General features: G+C 41.6%; 1 protein-coding gene across 2 annotated transcripts in view; it reads right to left on the bottom strand.

The window, feature by feature from the left end:
* Positions 1-11,875, bottom strand: part of ESCO1 (establishment of sister chromatid cohesion N-acetyltransferase 1) — a 35,289-nt gene extending 23,414 nt beyond the window's left edge. For both annotated transcript variants that reach the window (XR_008448651.1, XM_054059317.1), the window contains exons 1-7: positions 11,720-11,875; positions 8,021-8,124; positions 7,624-7,822; positions 5,708-7,067; positions 4,963-5,074; positions 3,659-3,722; positions 1,299-1,413 (exon numbers count right to left, since the gene is read on the bottom strand). Coding sequence is in view for 1 of the 2 variants with exons in the window: in XM_054059317.1 (XP_053915292.1) it covers positions 1,299-1,413; positions 3,659-3,722; positions 4,963-5,074; positions 5,708-7,067; positions 7,624-7,820 (1,848 nt within the window). In the remaining variant the exon portion in view is untranslated. The remainder of the gene's footprint in view (positions 1-1,298; positions 1,414-3,658; positions 3,723-4,962; positions 5,075-5,707; positions 7,068-7,623; positions 7,823-8,020; positions 8,125-11,719) is intronic.
* Positions 11,876-20,468: the final 8,593 nt, after the last annotated feature.

The raw sequence follows: 20,468 nt of genomic DNA, 5'->3' as shown, positions 1-20,468 counted from the left end.
AAAAAAAACCCTATTATACTCCTAATTTGGGCTGAAAACACAAGTACTACCAGCACAGTCAGTAAGTTGCAAAAAATCTCCTTGTATGAATACTGTATAGGAATATGAATACTGTATAGAAGCTCAGCTTAAGAGTTACATACTTCCTTCTTGTCAAAGATCCTAGCAACTATTCAGTCAAGTTCTATTACTGTACAAGCAAAAATTAAATTGGCTTTACTGAAATGAAAAGGAATATTCTCATAGTCCTTTTAATACAGTTCAGCTATCTAATCATGCATTTTAACTCTGTTGTTAGAATGAGTTTCAAAGAGGCAATAGCTGAAATCCCTCTTAAACATACAAATATGTTTATTAACTTAGCTCTCAGAAGCTCTTTTTAAAAAAAATTTCATGACGGATATTAAAGAGTGTTCAGAATTAATTTTAGTTAATATTTTTGTGCGTATAATCCATGTATTACATGAGAAAATTGCAATTTAGCAAGGGCACCAGTTACATATGCGAAAGGGGTAATTTCATAAGCAGCTTACTACAGAGTCCTCCTTCCTAAAAACCTGGATTGCTCTCCCTCTGTAGTTTCCAAGCTCCAGCCTTTCATTTCTCAAGGGTTAACAGATGTGTGCGTTATTAAAAACAAAACACAACACAACCAAAAACTCCCATTGTTTCACTATCAAGTTGCATGATTCTACAAGGCAGAAAGACGAATGCATGTCACTCTCTTCCTTCTCATTTTACACTGTTTTGTTTTAAAAGAGATACCTGCATCTGGTAACTAATAGCAAAAAGGGTAAGAACAAATAATCAAACTAGTAGTGCTCCTTAATTATGGTGAGAATAAGAGTATCCACAGGAAAATCTTTAAGTTTGTCTTGGAATAATGGACATTGGAATGCTGCCAGAATAAAAATGTTGATATTATTTTTGCACACAGTCTGCCACATGCTCCTCTCCCTATAATTCTGAAATTTTAAGAAACTGAGATTTTGCACATAAGTAAAGGCAAATCCATTCTCCCTGAAACAACTCTATTTATACTGAAGAGCCATTCTACTACCACATAAACAAATGCCAGAACTTGTTTTAATAAGAATCATGTTAAGTATGCCTGCCACTGTTTTTCCATCAACACAGAATAAGAAGCCAGCACAAGTTCTACTTTTCCAAATCATTTGCAATGGCAACACTAGCACATAAGTAATGATTTTCAGACAAGTTCATAAAAACACAGCACTGCAAATCCAGAAGTAATATCTTTGAGAAGCTGTAAACCTTACTAAAAAGCTATTACTTACTATGATCAGCTGCTTATCGCCATCCTTTCCTGCTTCTTTTAGCTTCTGAATGTGTTCTTCAGATGGTAGGAAGTTACTGCATTTTGATGCTAATGAAGGATTTGGCAATGGAACCCTTGAAATAGAAATGTATTTAACGTTAAAAAAGGGACTGCTTATACATGTCATCCTAAATACTCAAAGCCGTTGTGATTCGTATAACTAAACGTTAGTAAGATGCAAATTCACTTTAATTATCCAAACACAGTCCTATATATTTTCATTTCTAATTCAAATGGAAAAACAAGGAAATAAAAGGATTAAACACAAAACATACTTTGTGACTAGCCTAATTAAAAGGTTTTTTTTTAATTTATAAAAATATTACATTTATAATCAAGCAGAGTAGGTTAGTCACAATCATTAACACAAGCATTTCATAACCTGATGGTGCCTAGTGCTATTTGCTTCCCATGTCAGGTTTATGTTTCTGCTTTCAGGTATCATACATCAGGCTGCTAAAGCAGATCATGTAAGTATCCCCACAAATGTAAGTGGGCAACATAAAACAGATGTCAAATGTCTCAAATTCAATTCATACTTATTCTCTTCTAGTGGCTGGCAGTGAAGGGAGGGAGAAGAGGGCCTGAAGAATACATGGATGGAATCTCTGACTGAGCTTACATTTCCCCTTGTCATGACCTGGGGTTGAGTCCCCATCCCTGGAGGTATTTAAATTACAGGCAGATGAGGCGTTCAGGGATATGATTTAGTAGTGGACAGGTATGGTTGGACTTGATGCTCTCAAAGGTCTTTTCCAACCAAGCAGCTCTATCACTATGACTGAAAAGAAACACTGGAGAGTGCTACAACATATCAATGGCAAAGCTACTCTATGAACTTGCTACTATATTCAGAAAAAAATATTAATAATTGCATATTTGGACAAAACGTGTGGAGATCATGAAAGCAAAACACACACAAAAATACTCTTTATTTCAACTAGGTATCTACATATTTTCCATTTCTGGGCATACTCAGAATAGGGACAAACACTTAACTTAATTGTAGCAGGCGCTGTAGTACACATAGCAGGTTAATCCAGTGAGCTTTTTAAAAGACAAACTCTTGCCAGACATTTTTAAAGCAGCACTTTTTGTGCTACATCAGAACCAATTTTTTTATTTCTGTCATGTGCCCCAAAATTTGCATTAAGTAGCTACTTCAAGGTTTATCTTTTCCTACTGCAGACTTTTGTTACAAAGCCCTAAAGACAGCTACACTGTAGATACGCACATTACCCCACATTACAGCAGGGGTACCAGAGAAAGAAGGATGGCTTAATTTTTGGATACTGTAGGGAAAACAAGGTAAGAAAGCTCTCACCAGAAAAGTACATAACCAAATAATTGTAATGCAATATGGCTTGTTCAGCTAATAAAGTTCATAAATTTGAGTAGATGCCATATAGTTGTCAGGTAGTCAAGAACAAAAACATGAAAAATCAAAGTTAGTCTAATATTTATTAAAAAATATGAAAATATAAATTCAACTCATTTTACATCTACCTTACCACCCTTCTTCTGTGAAATTCCACATAGCAGAGTTTTTCAACGTGTACAAAACGGTTGGTTAGTCAGAATTGCTAATCTGTCCTCAGACAGAGGTACTGAAAATGAACCGCATAATTTCTTGTTGCCTTCAGTATGAATAAAGGAAACAGTATAAATACACTAACCAGCGCACCGACTATGTTGCTGTTCAAGGGATCAGGTACCAAGAAATTACTGCCTTTAGCTTGTAATTGGCTAAAACCAGAACTTACGTCAAGTCAGCAACAGTCAACATGATCAAGGATAAAACATAAATACGAACTGTTAGCAGCAAGAATGATTTAGCTAGCAGCAAGCACAACTATCATTTATTTTTATATGGCATCAAACACCTTCATTTCACTGCAATCACAAAATACTCCCAAATTAAATCTCCTCCTCACTACCTAAACAGATTTAATATATACAAAACTTCCATAATTTACGGAGAAGAAAACTCTTCCAGTGGAGTAATTCAGGAAGAGAAAATCAGGTGTAAATCCTTCCTACGCTCATTGGATTTGAGGAGGAGACCATTAGAAATGTCTTCCCAACTCTGTTAAACATTACTCTTTAAAATGAATTTGCCATTACAAATATCTTGCTTAACTTCCTCAACAAAATAAAGACACCCCTTAATAACAGGGTAAAATGAAAGGTTTCTTTATAAAGGAAAGTCACTTTCTTGGAATTGAAAGTTGAGGCTGAGAGACAACAGACAAATCAAAATAAAACCTCATGTAACTCTATACAGGTTAGTTTAATTTCATAATGTACAAAATACCATACCTGTTCTCAGTTTCGGAAGTTTCATTCGTTAATGAAGTATGCGTCAACTGCTTGGGAGCCAAGCCTACAATTAATCAAAGATTACAACTTCATTATAATTTTCCATTGCAAAGGAAATGTGAGCTACACAGTGATTTGTGAAAACATATTCAAGACAATGTTGCAATTTGTCCATGGCCAATAAGAAAAGATGCAGCCCTGAGGCAGTATTCAGATGTATATGCAACTTCTTCGTTTCCACAGCAGTTCTGCAGAGCAGTTTGCCAGCAGCTAAACAAGTCCAGTATCGAAACCATATAGGAGTTTAAATTTGTTTATATGAACACCCATATTAACAGCTCTCTGTACAGTATCAGAATGATAAAATTTGAGTATGCCCCCAACCGAGGTATATACAATAACACTTAAGGAAAAGAAACAACCAAGAACAGGAAAAAAAAAAAACCAACCATTTTTTACATTCTCTAACAGTACAAGAGTCAGAGTATTTCACGCTTCAAAAATACCCCACAATGGCAGGAAAGAAAAAACTATTTAGTCAAGATAAATATTTAAACAGTGCACTCAAAATCAGGTTCAGATTAAAAAAAAAAAAAATACAATGTCAAACCCAACCCAAAACCCAACAAAGCAAAACCCCAAGCCCAAAAGGATAAAATGATAAGAGGCAAGTTAAAGAAAAGATACGTTAGTAACCCACTAATAATATTTCTTAGTCAAATGTACTCAAGTCAAAATATTCCCACCACACTCATCCCAAGGTCTGAGAAACTACATTTACAGGCTGATAAACGAAGACTATGTAATAAAAACAGAAGAGCGATTGCTCAGTTAATAACTTCGTCAAGACCAAGTAGAGCAATTTGGGAGACAGAAAGGCAGATACTTATTCAAAGGAAGTAGTAACCAACAGAGGATCCTTAACAGAAATGCAGCCAAGAGGTTTTTTTTTTGTTTTTAATGTTGTCACTTCACTTCTACTCAAGTGGAACATATTTAAGCAATAAAATATTCATGCATTAAGTAAAAAGGCGAACTAAAAGCGAAGTTGTGTAGAAATACAGACACCTCTCTCTCCCACTACACAGCCCAGAGATTAAAGGACATACATACACTGCTACCAAAATGGCCATCAGTATGACACACAAAGAAATACAAACACCCTGGTGAACAGTTCCAATCCCAGAAGTTTAGTTCTGTGTCAACCATACCTTATTCCATCAAACACTCCTCAGAAAGGAAGACTTATGCTTCCCATATATAACTGGTCAGAAGAAGTGGAAAAATTAGTAGTAAACAGTTACCTTGAGGTTCAGTTTCTCCTGGTTCTTTTTTCAATTGTTTTGGTGGTTTAGGAGCTGTAACACTCTTTACTGGAGAACTTTCTGGACTTGATTCCAGCTGTAATCGAAAGCTCTAAACAAAACAAAACATTAAGAAAACCCCAGAGCTATTTCACGCTTCTAACCTACCAAAATCATCAAGTTAACTAAGTAATAACATCTTGAATATTACACTAGCTTTCCAATTCCTACCTTGGTTTAAGCAAACAAAATGCAGTTGATTAGCCAGTCCACACTGAAGCTTGTGAAAAAAAATCTTTTTATTTTATATATAAGATTGTAAAATACTTCTCACAGAACATCTTTGTCCTCAAAATCTTAAATTTTACTGGAAGCTTATTCAGACAGAGAACACTTCTTTCCCCTCTCTTTTCTTTTAATACACCTTTCCAGAACAGCTATGGAAGCTTAAGTCATTAAAAAGCATCCATATGAATCTGTACAACCTCTGGCTCCAGCAGGAAATTTTATTGGTCAATGTTTAATTAATGACAGAACTCAGAAGGGTTGAACAGATTCATTTTCCACCTTACTATCATCTTGTCTATGGCAACGCACCAGTAAAGGATCTTTAATGCATGTGAAAATTTTAAGCTACTGTAAAATAAATCCATTGTTAAAACAAACTTTCTGAGTGTGGCATTCTCAGAAAACAGAACAGATTTGGAACACCCTCCCACCATACACCATAATTAAAATGGCTTACCTCATCTGGTCTTGGCTCACATAAATGTTTTGTCAAATTACGTAACAAACCATTTTCTGCACCTCTCTTTGTGGGCTGTTTTATTTCTAATGTCACTTCTTTAGCTCCAGCTCTCTCAGATGAAGGATCTGGTTTCTCCTGCACACAACTTGCACTTTCATTCTCAGAGAGTCCTGTTAGCGGCAGCTTGCCTTGTGCCTTTGAAAGCTCTGCCTCTGTAGCTCCTTGACTTGCCTCTGAAAGTTCAGGGTAATCTTTTAACAAAGAAAGCTTGGGGGCATTTGCAGAATTTAAGTTACTTTGCTTCACATTACTAGCCTTCAGTAATTTAATTTTAGTCCATTTAGAGTTTTTGTTACAGGAGTTATTTCTACCATTCAGAGTGCATTTGACAGGCATTCCTTTTTTGCTAGGGAAAAAACGTTTGCATTGAGTACTTTGACCAGTCTCTTTCTGAGTAAGCATTTCACTTTGTTGAAGCTCTGTTTCGGCATGCTTTTCTTCTGGTTTTCTACACTCAGCGACAGGGGAATCTTTCTTCACCTCTACTGTATCTGACTCGATCTCACCTGCGATTTCTTCACAAAGTTCAAGGATGCTCACCCTTTTGGATTTCGCATCATTCTCTGGCTGATCAGCTGCATTTCCTTCACTTACAGATGGCTGTGAAATCTTTTTTGGTTTTTTACTGCTTTTCACATTCTGATGTGCTTGTTGCTTTTCCTTAGTTACTGTCTTAGAACTTGGCTTAAGAGAATCTGTTTCCACTTTCTTTGTGTTGCTAGAAATAGAAGCTTCAGGGCCTGTTTGGTCTTTCCTAACTTCCTCAAGATTCTCACCAGGACATAATGATGACCCTTGAAGGTTGTTGGAATTACCATTTTTATTGTCTGTTGGGTTTTTTTTCTCTTTCAGAGAGCTGGTCACTTCTACATGTATCTCTTTATCCTTATTTGTACTGTTTGGCTTTGTTTTTGTGGTTTTCTGTTCAGTTTTCTCTCCAGTAGATTTAACTACTTTTGGTGCAACACTATGAGCATGCTTTTTTGCCTGGCTGCTTTGTTTAACTTCCAAAGCTTTTTCTTCTTTAACATCTCTACTGCGCAGGGATCTTGCTGGTACAGGTACTTGTGTCAACTGCTGCAGCCTCTGTGATCTCCTAGTTGCTGGCTCATTTGCTGCAACTATGCATTTTGACTTAGGAATTTCTTGCACGGATTTTTTCTGGCATACCTCCTTATTTTTTGTAGATTTAGACTGCTGTTGGACATTTCTGTTAGATGTGGATTTATTATTCAAGTTTAACGCTGATGATCTTGTAGTCATGCGTGTTCCTAGTTCAGGTTCATTGGTGCTGTCACTGAAAGATTCAAATAATTATTTTTTCAGCACCCAGAAAGCAGAATTTGTCATAGGACACTTCTCACTCCTACTAACCTCTGCCTCTTTTCTTTTCTTTCTTTTTTTTTTTAAACACTAGCTCTTACACACTGAATATTTTTAGAATAACTTTCTCTCAAATCATTCTAAAAATACTTCATTTCCACTTCTTCAGAGCAGTACTTTATGGTTTTTATGCATGGTAAGACTGAACTATGAACCCCAGATGAACGCTTTTTAACATCTCTAGCAGTTTTAAATTTCAAATGAAGTATTAGTTTATACAGCATTAGATTTATTTTTGCTTCAGAAACTCTTCTGAAGGAAGTCTTTCAGGATTTCAAGACAGTAATACAGTTCCAGAGAAAGATCATGTAGCAGATACTGTACTTAATGATTTAAGGCTGATCTTACCACTAGTGCTATTAACTATTCAGCTGTATCTTTAACTCAAATTCATTCTGCTTAGATGGTTTCTGCACTAATTTAGTCTAAGAAGATAACCTAGAACAATTACTTGTTTTTTTGTTACTGACCTGTTTGATTTGACAGAGGTTTTGAGTACAGTTTTTTCTTGCACTGCACACTGATTAGGCTTTGATTTATTTGAGACATGTTTTGCATCTGACACCTCTTTTTCCTTCTTTGACGATGACAGTTTGCTGTTCTTGTCCAGCTTTGGACGTTTAGCAGAAGGCTCTACTAACACAGACTTCCTTTTCTGAGCTGCCATTTCTGTAAAACACAATAACTGATTCAGCTTTTTAGAGTCTTTATCAACTGTTGTTACAACATCAGTTAATGTAACCGAAGATTTGCCTGTTTCACAAAATAAGGTAAATGATATTTACTTTTCGTTCTACAGGCAGATCATGCTAAGAGAAAGCAAACCATCAAAGCAATCTCAAATCAAATTACATTTATTTTACTTACAGGTTTTTAAAAGAAGCAATCGATGTTCAGGCCAAAGCAACTTATCAGGGTGTTCCAAGGGCATTCCTTATGTATATGGTTACGAACAGGACGTTTCATGCCACCTGTGAAGAATATACAATGTTCATTCGGTAAGTACTTACATTAACTTCCTCGTCACACTGAATTTGGCATTCCCACCCTCTTCTATCCCTTTAACCAATGCTTAGCTTTAAAGCTGCATTGATAATCAGTCTACCACCAAAAAAAAAAAAAAAAAAATCAAACACCTACAAATTTTATTTCCACATTCAACAATTTTTGGCATTTTGCTGTCTTCAGCATTATCCTTCTGTCATTTGACAGGTATGAGATACAGCACCTTGGAAAGGAATTTTCCCCTTCTTTCACATTTTTGCAGAAAAGAGCATGTTGCTTTCCTTCATAGACCACAAAAAAATGAGCCTGTAGTCAATACTGTGCACCACAGCAACAGTGAATAAATCCATCAGACTCTATTCTTTTGTGGCTGCTACAGAACTTCACAGGCATCAGCAATCACCTGTTAAACTGTTCCCTCTAATATGACTTAAGCTACATTCAGAAACAGAAAGGCTAGAAAGCAGCCTCATTTGAGACATTTGTCCTAGACAGTTAAAGAAGAGAACCCAACCGATGTTAACTAAGCAGCAGTTTATCAGCATGATAGTCTGAAAACTAGCAGAGATCCTCAGTCTCCACAGATCTGTTCTATCATACTTTTCATTCGCATCTATTCGCAGCTTTTTTTAAGTTCTTTTACTCAAAGAATCTGTACTTGTTTTACGGCATAAGTAAAAATCGTTCAGCAAAACTTTACTAATAGCTTTTAAAAATTGAGTTTACTGGAAGACTCAGTGTCTAGAACTTCCGTATCAGCTTTTTAGGTCAAGAATTAATTTTTTCCCATTTGCAGACTGACAAAGAAATACTTCTGTAACAAAATTACATTACTTTTCAAGCTTTAACTAATCTGATGTTAAATCTGACAGATGTTAAGGTCAAACAGGAACTTTAAGTCACCACTTGTGTAACACAGACTGGTTACTTTCATTTCGTTACAACTACAACAAGCCTTCCAGTACTGGCAAACATATGTCTTTCTCTAACAATTTGAAAGATAATTACATTAAGCTCAATTTAATAATTATTCATTATGAAGAGGGAAAAGTAAAGAGCTGGACTTTTCCTTTTCTTTCAGATTTAGAATTGTCCTTAACCCCAGCTGTATTTATCCATTCTTTTATAAAGACACTTTGAACCACTCCGAACTGATAATGCTCAAATTCCAAACACCAGTGCTGTCTTCTGCCTTTCTCTTTTAAAGAAGCTGTGTGACCAGTGACTCATATTTGAGAGAGAATTAAAAACGTACCCAAAGAAGAAACTTCTAATAGCCCTTTTTGTAGTGCTATTTCCATGTCTCTCCCTAAGGAGCAGGTAACAGAATTCTCATGTCTTACTTCTAGGGGTTCATGAGCTCCATGACACTTAGCAAGCCTACAGGTTTCCACCAATCAAAGGTTATCAGTCAGAGCTGCAGTACAGACACCTGTGCTGAAAAAAAACCTTTATAGTTGTCGAGTAAGTCTCCAGTCTTATATTCTCTTAGTTTAGAGTGCACCATAGACTCTCAGAATTTGAGAACACCATGACACATACTGTATACACCTAGACCTTCTTGGGGTTTTGCCAGCCACATACAGACATCACTGTCACTCTCAGCCACATGACACGGCACACTCAAGAAAGACTTTCAAGTACAATCAGAAAATACAATCCTTCCCTCACCGGTATTGCTTCTCAGGACACTTAGAAACACATTCTCCTCCCAAAAAGAGAACTAGCTCTTTAATAGTAATTTCTTTCCTACTAGTACTTTGCACAGCACAGCAAGGACTTTTCCAGATGTTCCAGAACTGGCAGTTTCTGCCCTGAAGTCCTGCTCTCTGGTAAAAGCCAGTTTATGGAAAGCAGTGGAGATAGAAGTACAAGAACAAACTACAAAACCATCATAGGTTTTGGTGCAAGAAGTAGAGGTGGGAGGCGAGTTAGGAAGAGACACGGAAATGGCACTATGAAAAGTGCTATTAGAAATTTCTTCCCTGACAAGTAGCTACTCATGCAGTTTACTTAAAAGAGAAAGTCAGAAGACAGCGCTGGTGTCTGGAATTTGAGCATTATCAGTCTGGCATGGTTTTAAGTGTCTTTGTACAATTGATAAATAAAACTGGGGTTAAGGACAATTTAAAGTCTGAAAGAAAAAGTCCAGCTCTTTACTTTTTCCTTCTGATAATGAATAATTATTAAATTGAGCTTAATGTAATTATCTTTCAAATTGTTAGAGAAAGACATGCATTTACCAATACTGGAAAGCTTACTGTAGTTGTAAGGAAATGAAAGTAACTCTCCCGTGTTACACAACTGGTAACTTAAAAGTTCCTGTTTGACCTTAAAACTTCTCAAATTTAAGAACTGAATAGCTAAGGTTTGAAAAATGATATAATTCTGCAACAGAAATATTTCCTTGGCAGCCTCCCAATAGCAAAAAATTGATTCCTGACCCAAACAGACGCAGGCAACTCCCACACCCTCGAGTTCCCAAAGCAGGGGGAGCCCTTGGACTCGGCGGGGCCCGGGCGTCTGGCTGCTTGACAGGGTACCGGGCTCTCGCAGAGCAGCCTCCCTCCCTCCCTGCTATCTGCCAGGACAGAACCTCGCAGCCTTCGCGGCAACCTCAGACCTCAAACACAACAGGGCAGGCCTCCAAGCGTGGCCTCCCTGTGTCACCCGCCCCCACAGCGACAGCCCTTCAGGAGCAGGGATCATGGAATGGTCAGGGTTGGAAAGGACCTTAAAGATTCTCCAGTTCCAACCCTGCTGCCATGGGCAGGGATACCTCCTACTAGATCAGGCTGCTCAGAGCCCCATCCAACCTGGCCTTGAGCATTTCCAAAGATGGGGCATCTACAGCTTCCCTGGGCAACCTGTGCCAGTGCCTCACCACTCTCAGCATGACGAATTTCTTCCTAATATCTGACACAAATCACAGAATTGTAGAATAGTTTGGGTTGGAAGGGACCTTAAAGATCATCCAGTTTCAACCTCCCTGCCATGGACAGGGACACCTCCCACCAGATCAGGCTGCCCAAGGCCCCATCCAACCTGAACACCTCCAGGGATGAGGCTAAATCTTCCCCCTTCCAATTTAAAGCCATTCACCCTCACCCCATTACTCCATGCCCTTGTCATCAGTTCCTCCCCAGCCTTCCCGCAGCCCCTTCAGGGACCGGGAGGCTGCTCTAAGTTCTCCTCTCCAGGCTGCGCAGCCCCGGCTCTCCAGCCTGTCTCCCAGCAGAGGTGTTCCAGCCCTCGGATCATCCCCGTGGCCTCCTCTGGATCCGCTCCAACAGCTCCATGTCGGGGGATCCCGAAGCAGCGTTGCACAACCCGCCCGTGCAGAGCCTCGGGCTCTCCGGGACCGGACACACGGCTGTCCCGGGGGTCGCTGCCCGGGCCCAGCTCCTCAGAGCGCGATCGCGGCGGGCCAGGCCCGGCCCGGCCCGTGAAGCGATATGGGGCGGGGGGGGAGGGCTTCGCGCGGTGCCGGGGAAGGCGGGGGATGGGGGGGGGGGGGGGGCGCGCGCAGTTACTCATTACCCGCCCCCCCCAGCACTTTACCTCGCGCGGGTGTCAGCGCCGGCAGCGCGAGCCGCCCCTCCTCGCCCGGCTCGCCAGCTGCGCGCTGGGGGGGTGCGGGAGGTGGAGAGAGAGAGAAGGCGGGGCGTAGGCGGGCGCGACGCGATTGGGTGAGGGGAGGGGAAGCGGGAGGGCGAGTGGTGTCCGCGCGACGCTATGGAAGGAAGGGGAGGGAGGAGGGCGGGAGGCGCGCGCGCCGCGATCGGGAAGGGGGAGTGGCGCCCGTGACGAGATTGGGGGGGGGGGGGGGGGGGGCGCGCGTGACGCGATTAATTAGACGGGGGTGGGAGGGGGGGGGGGGTGAGCGTGAGAGAGGGAGGCGTGCGCAGGAGGCGGTGCTGAGGTCAGCGCGTTCGCGCGCTCGCGCCCCCTTCATCCCTTTCCTGTTCACACAGCGAAGCCACAAAACACCGTTCACATCCGGGCACCGCGGTAGCACCGCCCACCACTCACGCCGGGTCGTTCAGCGCATGCGCAGCGCGGCTCGAGGGAGGGGGATGCGCGCCCTCACGGCCCCGCCCCAGGGGAGGGGGTCACGGTCCCTGGCGGGGGCGGTGCCGGGGATGTGAGCTGAAAGCCGAGGGGAAGCTCTGGAGGGTATCCGTAGAATGGAGTCGTAGACTCGCTAGGTTGGGAAAGGGCTTTGAGGTCATCGAGGCCATCCGTGCCTGTCCGCTGCTTAATTGTATCCTCGAGCGCCTCATCTATGCGTATATTAAACCTCCAGGGATGGGGACTCCACCACCTCCCTGGACAGCTGTGCCAGTGCTTGGTAAACCTTTCAGTAAAGAGTTTTTTCCTAATGTTCAGCCTGAACCTCCCCTGGTGCAGCTTAAGCCTGTTCCCTCCCATTCTGTCCTCTGTCACTTGGGAGAAAAGGCCAGCACCCACCTTCCTACAACCTCCTTTCAGGCAGTTGTAGAGAGCAATAAGGTCTCCCCTGAGACTCCTCCATGCTAAACACCCCCAGTTTCCTCTTATGCTCCTCATAAGACTTGTTCTCCAGTCTCTTCACCAGCTTTGGTGCTCCAGCACCTTAATGTCCTTGGAGTGAGGGTCCCAAACTGTTTGAGGTGCAGCCTCACCAGTACTGAGTACAGTGAAAGGATAACTTCCCTGCTCCTGCTGGCCACACCATTTCTGATACAAGCCAAGATGCCACTGGCCTTCTTGGTCCCCTGGGCACAAGCTGGCTCGTGTTCAGCCGGCTGTGTTAGAACTCTATGTGCTTGCAGCAGCATTTCCTAAGGGTTCATGGGCTGCTTCTAACATGTACATTTGGAAATCCCTCTAAAGAGAGGTATGGTGCTGTTCTGGGTGTGATCTCTGCTCTAGCAACTCCTTTGCATAGTTCTTTTAAGGATACAGAAGTCCATGTTGGGGTGGCTGGGGATTTCCTGCTGACCGGCTTTGCTCCAGGTGGCTCCTTGACACAGGTGCAGTGTTGTTCTTGCGTTTAGTGGCAGACAGGAATCAATGATCTAAGAGTTCTTTTCCAAGCTAGTGATTCTGTGATACATCAGGATTGACGCTTGTCTGTGCCTCAGACACTAAAGAGGCTCATTGGATGTGTCCTGCTTCCCTGCAGTGTCTGCTTCTCCAGAGCAGTGAGTTCACTTCGTGAACCGCCTGTTCAAGTACTGTGAGATTTTCCCAAATTCAGTAGTAACCCTGCAGATGCCTGTTTTAAAAGTTGTGTTTTGCACTGTGTATCATAACTCATTCTACAGCATAACCACATATTTGTGATTTTTTTTTTTTCCATTTTCTGGGAAATTTCAGTCCTTCCTACACTGGCTAATGAATTTGTACCTCATTTAACCTTACATCATGGTTTCATTGCCTCAGGATGTTCACATGTCTGAGTCTACGTCTGCTGGCAAGTAAGAAAAGTCTGGAGCGAAAGAAGTGGGGCTGAGGAGCTGGCATCCACACTGCTGATGTGCCACTCCACAGCAACTTTAGTCTAGTCCCGTGGATGCACTGACCACCAAGGTGGGAAGTGTTGGCTGTGTTCTGGGGATGTACCCGTGGGTTTGATTTGCTTCAAAAGGAATCCATTGTGCACACTCTAAGACCCTGCATGACAAGTGGGAGCAATCAGGTTTCCTTCCAAAGTGTGCTGCTGATTCTAACTAGAATACTAATGTAGATACCTTGTGCGTACCTAGTGCACCCCATCCATATCACCAGGCTATGGCTAGCCTGAAGTACATCCTACCTGAAACACATGTGGGATGTGCGTTGAGATCTCAGGATTGAGTAGCTTTGCCATGCATATCCACTTCTATTGGTTCTCCTTGCTTACACAGATGCAGTCTCAGTTTATTTGACTGTGAATTTGCATGGTGATATGTATACATCACTGCATCAGAATGGCTGGAGAACATCACGATCAACCTTTGTATTAGCCAACCAATAAATGACTGTGAAACATGTCAGAAGAAAAGGTTTGGAACAGCAGTGTGTGACAGGGTTTCTCCCAGAGATTTCCAATTTCCTGTACAGATTCCTGGTTACAGATTGCTGATCTAACAGAGACTGCACAAGTGATTTAGTACTTGGGAGTTACACAGTGTAGGTGATCCGTAAATATTCTTTCATTAACGTTTTAAGTATTTAAAAAGTGGTTATTTTGATTTTTACAATATAACAAGCTTTTTTTTAGCCTTTTTCATAATCTTTGAATGTTTTATTCATTTCTATAGTTATTACATTTATGGCATTAGTTGTTGGTAATTTCAATGTAGTTGCTGAATAGTGTAAAAATTTTTATATACAGATCAAATTACCTGTAAGATACCTTGTTCTGCCTGTACAGGGTTTGGAGTTTTTTTGTCTCTTTATTAACTGCCTTCCTTGATAAGTCCTCTTTGTGCACACACTTAATGGAAGCACAGTTTGTCCTAGACAAATGGAAATTTTCAGCAGCTGCAGCTTTTGAAAAAGCTGATATGAGGAAATGTTATTTATAACTCCCTATAACAGCTCCTCTAATGCATGATAATCTGCTGTGACTTTACAACGCACACAGCAACATGTGGTCTCCTGCTTTCCAACAGTAACCTGCAGAGTACTTTCCAGATGAAGGACACTTTAATCACTGGGTTGTCTGCAAATTTCCTGGAGGATGATAAAAGCATTTCTTCGTGTTATTGCTAACTTTGTAAGTATAACACTGTGTTTTACCATCCCTCTTTCTTAGGAACATGAAGCAAGTAAAGCTAGATTTTCAGACATCCTCCCACGGAATGGTAATATGTTGTACATCAGGGAAGTAGTAAAGAAGCAGGCGTTCTTATGAAGCATTAAATTCCAAAACTTGGAAAAACTCTTCATGGGGTAGAAGAATATGAGTGAATTTCCAGTTTTCCACAGAAGGTGGCAGTATGTTGAAGCACTGATGTCAGTATGAACTTGCTAGCACAGGTCACTTTGCTGGAAGAACACTAACTACAGAAATGTACTCTTCTCTGAAGCTGTCGTGAATATGAACCAGAGAGCTCGGACAGAGATTTGCTGTATAACTCGGGGATCTGGGGAGGGAGAAGGAACTGCTTTCACATAGGTGTAGTATGTGAATAGGACAGATTTAACCCCCAAAGGATTTAATGCTAATTTAGCCTCATTTACCACTACTGTAATACTGCTGGAGTACCTATTGTCTGCAGCTACATGAAAATTGGCTGGCTTCTAGGTTATGCCTTTTGTCACAGGAGCAGTTACTCAGCTGATATCGGGAGCATCCCACTAATTGCAGAGGGAGACTTGTTGAGCTACAGCTCGAGGAGATGCAGTATCCCTGTGTAACAGCTAGCTGTCACAAAAAAAAGAGGAAGCCTCGCTTGCTATTTTGTCCACTTTCTTTCCCCACTTTCGGCGGTGTGCTCAAACTCCTTACCTCATGCCGCCCTCCCTCTAGCACGTGAGCAACCTCTCTAGGCAAGCAAATTTAATTTACTGAGTTTGAAAAAAAAAAAAAAACAAGTGGAAAAACTGGATCAAGAAAGGGTGAGAACCATATGGCTAGAATCAGGGAGGATAAGAAAAGGCAGGGGAGGAGAAAGAGCAAGCCATCCCCTTTTGGCATGAGGGAGCTGTTAACTTTGGCAGCTTCTTGTGAAACTGCAGCCTTAGGGCGGGCTACACAGATAGAGGATTGAGCTCTTGATCCCAAGCTCAATCACAGTAGTCCAGCTAGCACAAAAACCTTGCAGCCCCGTTTGACGTGCTAACACACTCCTAACCTGCCCTACTGCTTAATCAGACATCCCATCTGAGGGAGGAAGCGGTGACTGACAAGTCAATATCTGCTTAAACCTCTCAGCTGTGGCTAACCCTGTCAGCGCTCCTAGTGCATCAGGACAGTGCTCAGGCAGGTTAGTCAGGGCCACAGGTGAAGCTGATTTAAACTGTTGAGTTTCTAATCACTAAATATGTAGATCCTTTCAAGGATCCTTTCAGCTAAGGTAGTATAGGGACCTGATTTCTGCCCATTCAGCAGATTCAAAAAGTTCCTCTACCCTCATCCAGGAAAAATGGGGAGGCTGGTTTTTGCATTTCCAGTACAGGCAGAAAAAATTGATCCCTCAGAGAAAGAGGTGTTTGGCAATGATGAACCACTGGCTGTTGTAGCTGCTGGTGCATTTGGCAATTTTTTCCTTTTCTTCTGTTGGAAAGGAAATTGGAAACAAAACACAACAGCATGACTGGGATATTCTACAGCAGAATGGCTGCAGGAGTTCTTTTCCTGTCTGATAAGAAGCACCACCTGCTATTGTGGGAAGGGGATCCAGCATGGATGCTGGCAGTGTGTGGAAAGCCCCCAGGGAGATTCTCTTGGGTTTTTTTTAAACATTCCTCTTTCTTCTTCATTGCCTTGAGAATTATAACGTTCTTGTAGACCAGCTGGCATCTTGGGGTGAGAACAAGCTCAGGCTGAAGGGTTCTTGTGTGTGTGAAAGCAACTCAGTGACTCAGGTTATGAAGGTTTTCTCTTTTTTTTCACAGTGCAATGGTGCGTTGAGCTGAAGTGGCCTGGACAGAGCACAGCGTGTGCTTGTCACAAGTGCTGTGTGCAGGACTGAAAGTCCTCTTCCTGGCAGGTGTGAGTCATTGGTATGAGCCAGGTAGCTGCAGGACTTGTAGGTGAAAGAGGCAGTTCCCCTATGAAACTCCTGCATAGATGGCACACGGGATAATAGGGATTGGAGGGTGCCCTGCCGGTCTGGAGTTACAGCTTTACAGGGGATCTAGCTAAGAAAACAGGGGGTCCATGCTGAAAATCTGTGTGGGAAGGTGGGTTCTTTTAGTTGTTTTTTTTTTTTTGTTGATTTTGAATGGTTTTGGTTTTGTGGGGTTTTTTTTGTTTTTGGTTTTTTTTTGCAGGTGGGCAGGAATAGACTGGGCTGGGACTTGTCCAGTTTGCATGTTGAATGTGAGATCAGGAGAGGCAAGATAGAAAGGACTGTAAATGGCAACATCTGGAGGGGAGGCCAGCAGCTGGTTTGCAGAGATTTGGGCCAGGCCAGGCAGTGGCTGTATATCTATGTGAGTGGTGCATCACGGTCCAGACAATTACAGAAAAAGGGAAGGAGGCCATACTCTGATACATTTGGGAACTGCTTTTAATAAGCAAACTGCTTCATTCTCTTGACTTGAAGGGCTGAAACAGTTGACTACTAGATCTCAGTTGGAAATGGCAACCTGCAGATTGGAGGAAGTGAGAAGCTTCCTAAACTGTGTCTAGGGAGTAATTCACAAAAACCCAATGCTGTACATCAGGTTTGGAGAGGAGTAGCTGAAGAACTGCCTGGAGGAGAAGGACCCGCACTTGTTGATATATAGTCAGCTAAATATTAGCCAGCAGTGTTCCCAGGGGGCAAGAAGGCCGATGGCATCCTGGTCTGCATGAGGTCATCAGGACTAGGGAAGTGATCCTTCCTCTGTACTTGGCGCTGGTGAGGCTGCATCTCAAATACTGTGTTCAGTTTTGGGTCTCTCACTACAAGAAGGACATAGAGATGCTGGAGTGTGTCCAGAGGAGAGCAACAAAGCTGGTGAAGGGTTTAGAGCATAAGTCTTGTGAGGAGCAGCTGAGAGTGCTGAGGTTGTTTAGTCTGGAGAAAAGGAGACTGAGGGGCAACCTTATTGCTCTCTACAGCTACCTAAAAGGAGGATGTAGTGAGGTGGAGGTTGGTCTCTTCTCCCTGGTAACTAGTGACAGTGCAAGGGGAAGTGGCCTCAAGATGCACCAGGGGAGATTTAAGTTGGCTATTGGGAGGAATTTCTTTACTGGAAGGGTTGTCAAGCATTGGAACAGGCTGCCCAGGGAGGTGGTTGAGTCACCATCCCTGGAGGTGTTTAAAAGACAAGTAGATGTTGTACTTGGGGATGTGGTCTAGTGATGGACTTAGCAGGGCTGGATCAATGGTTGGACATAGTGATCTTAAAGGTCTTTTCCAACCAAAACCATTCTGTGATAACGGGAGCATTTTTGCAATCTCTGTAATGGTCGGTCTAGACCTCAGTGATTGTACACTGCAACAGTCAAAGTGTTGATGTCTGAACTGTGTTCTCCGTGCCGTACTGACATGACCATGATGACCTGCCTGGAGTCACCGGTGCTTTATTAACATTTCTTGGTACCATGTATAGTGTTCTCCATGGCCCATTCTGCTAAGTCCTGTGAACTGTGCTGTTATACGTCTTTGTTTCCAAAAAGAGCATTAATCCTCCTTCTGCTCAGTGTGAAATATTTACCATGGGTTTATTACTCTGCACTCATAGAACCATGTTACTTCCCTTTGAAATTCTCTTTTTTTTCTAGGTCTGTTTACCAAGAGTGGACATAATAAATAATACCTTAAAATCTTGCTCTTTATGATCTGCTATTAAGACAGCCAAGGTCACAGACTGTTCCAGTGTAACTGAGGGCTTCACAGATAGAAAGAACAGCACCTTGCATTGACTCCAAGAGCGGATTGAGAAGAGGTAGATGTTCTGGAGCACTTAGATAATATGTACTGCTTTGAGTAGTGGAACGGGAACAGTCTTCTAGAGGTTCCCTCCAACTTCAGCTACTCTGTGATTCTGAACTAGGAAGAAAATTTTCTTTTAAGAGATGTCCTCAACCTTTGTGACTTAGAATTTCATCTTCATTACACTCTTTCTTTCCGGTAATAAGTATATTGTTAACTAACAACTTTCCCCCACCTCCACCACTTCATACCCCTGTTGCTGTCTGGATACTCGCATCACATGAAGAGCCAAATAAAGGCTTCATACTGAATTCACACTGAATAGAGGAGTTGAATTGAAATCTGGAGCCTGTATTTTGGCTGACTGGTGAAACTCAGTGTACAATGTACATAGCAAGAAGCACCACAAACATTTTGCTAGCTTCTGTGTCCCCTGCCAGAACTGAAGTGGCTACATTTATATGTTTCAGAAAATCTGACTGGGAAAACTTAAAGATACCCTCAGTAAAATTTCATTGATGCCTCTTTGCACACTGTGCTTTGAACAATGCATTTTCCCTGATGGGATGTAAGAAAAAACGCTCTGTACGTGGGGTGAAAAAACCCAACTTTATAGACAATTGCTGGGTGTGGGCTTTAAAGAGAAATGTTTCATGGGGATTTGCATATGGGATTGGACCTACACAAAAAATAACGGTGCAAAGGGACAGAAATTCTGCCATTAATCATGTTACTTTTATTTAAACAGTAAGGTGTGCTGTTAATGTAAGTGCTTTATTAATGCTTGATGCTGAGTTTTGAACAGTATGGTACCCAAACAATTGTACAAATATAATGCTCAATACACTGTTTATTGCTCACTGTTTTTGTATGAGCATTAAAAACTGGAAATTAATGTAAGAATAAATAAAGCACCCTACTATTATGCTAATATAACACTGGTTTCATTTATTGCAGTAACATGCACAAAATTTATTTTTTTTTTACAAGTCACTTTTCTCATTTTCCTTATAGAAAAAAAAAATAAATCAGATTTTATTATTTGGGCAAGGGCCAATGCTTGTCTGAAAAGTCAAAACTTGAAAGCACTTCCTAATTTTTTAATTTAACCTCCCACCTTACAGAACTGGCTTTTGTATCGCATGTCCCAATTTCTTTTGCTAAAGACAAAGTATTTCTGTTCTTCCTTTTGCTGTTACTAGGAAACATGCCTTGCAAGAGGACTGTTCACGTACTGCTTGAGACAAAAGACCTGACTTGCCTTTTTAATCTGTGTTTTCTTCCTGTACTGACCCTGCTGCTCCAAAGATAAAAAGAAGAAATGCAAAGGTATATTCACCACCTTATCTTGTGTAGCTCGGGCCAAATTGGTGTTTAGCATGAGGTGGAAGTTCCACAGAAGCTGGTTAAAAGCTGGTTTTAATTTCACTATGCCCTAAATTAGGACTTCTCAACAGTCTCTAAATATATTATGTCCAACTGTCCTTTTTCTTCAAGGATCTTGCATTGGCCCTTGCTGTTTCACGGCTGAGGAGAACAGCAATGCCCTGGTCATCCTCACAAACTCGTATGCCACTAGGGCGGAAACCTGTTTGCAAAGGCTTCAATGATTTGCCAACCTCATGCTGAAGTGCCGGCAAATGAAATAAACCAGAGAGACGAGGCTCTGACATCCCACCCCCTCTACCTTTCTTTAAACAGTTTTTACATTCTTTTTAGAAATTATCTGAAACAATAGCAGACACAAAGAG

Source organism: Cuculus canorus, chromosome 2, assembly GCF_017976375.1.
Source record: "Cuculus canorus isolate bCucCan1 chromosome 2, bCucCan1.pri, whole genome shotgun sequence".
NCBI classification, from domain to species: Eukaryota; Metazoa; Chordata; class Aves; order Cuculiformes; family Cuculidae; genus Cuculus; species Cuculus canorus.
The sequence above is the reverse complement of the archived record's forward strand: the minus strand, read 5'-3'. Positions and strand labels throughout refer to the sequence as shown.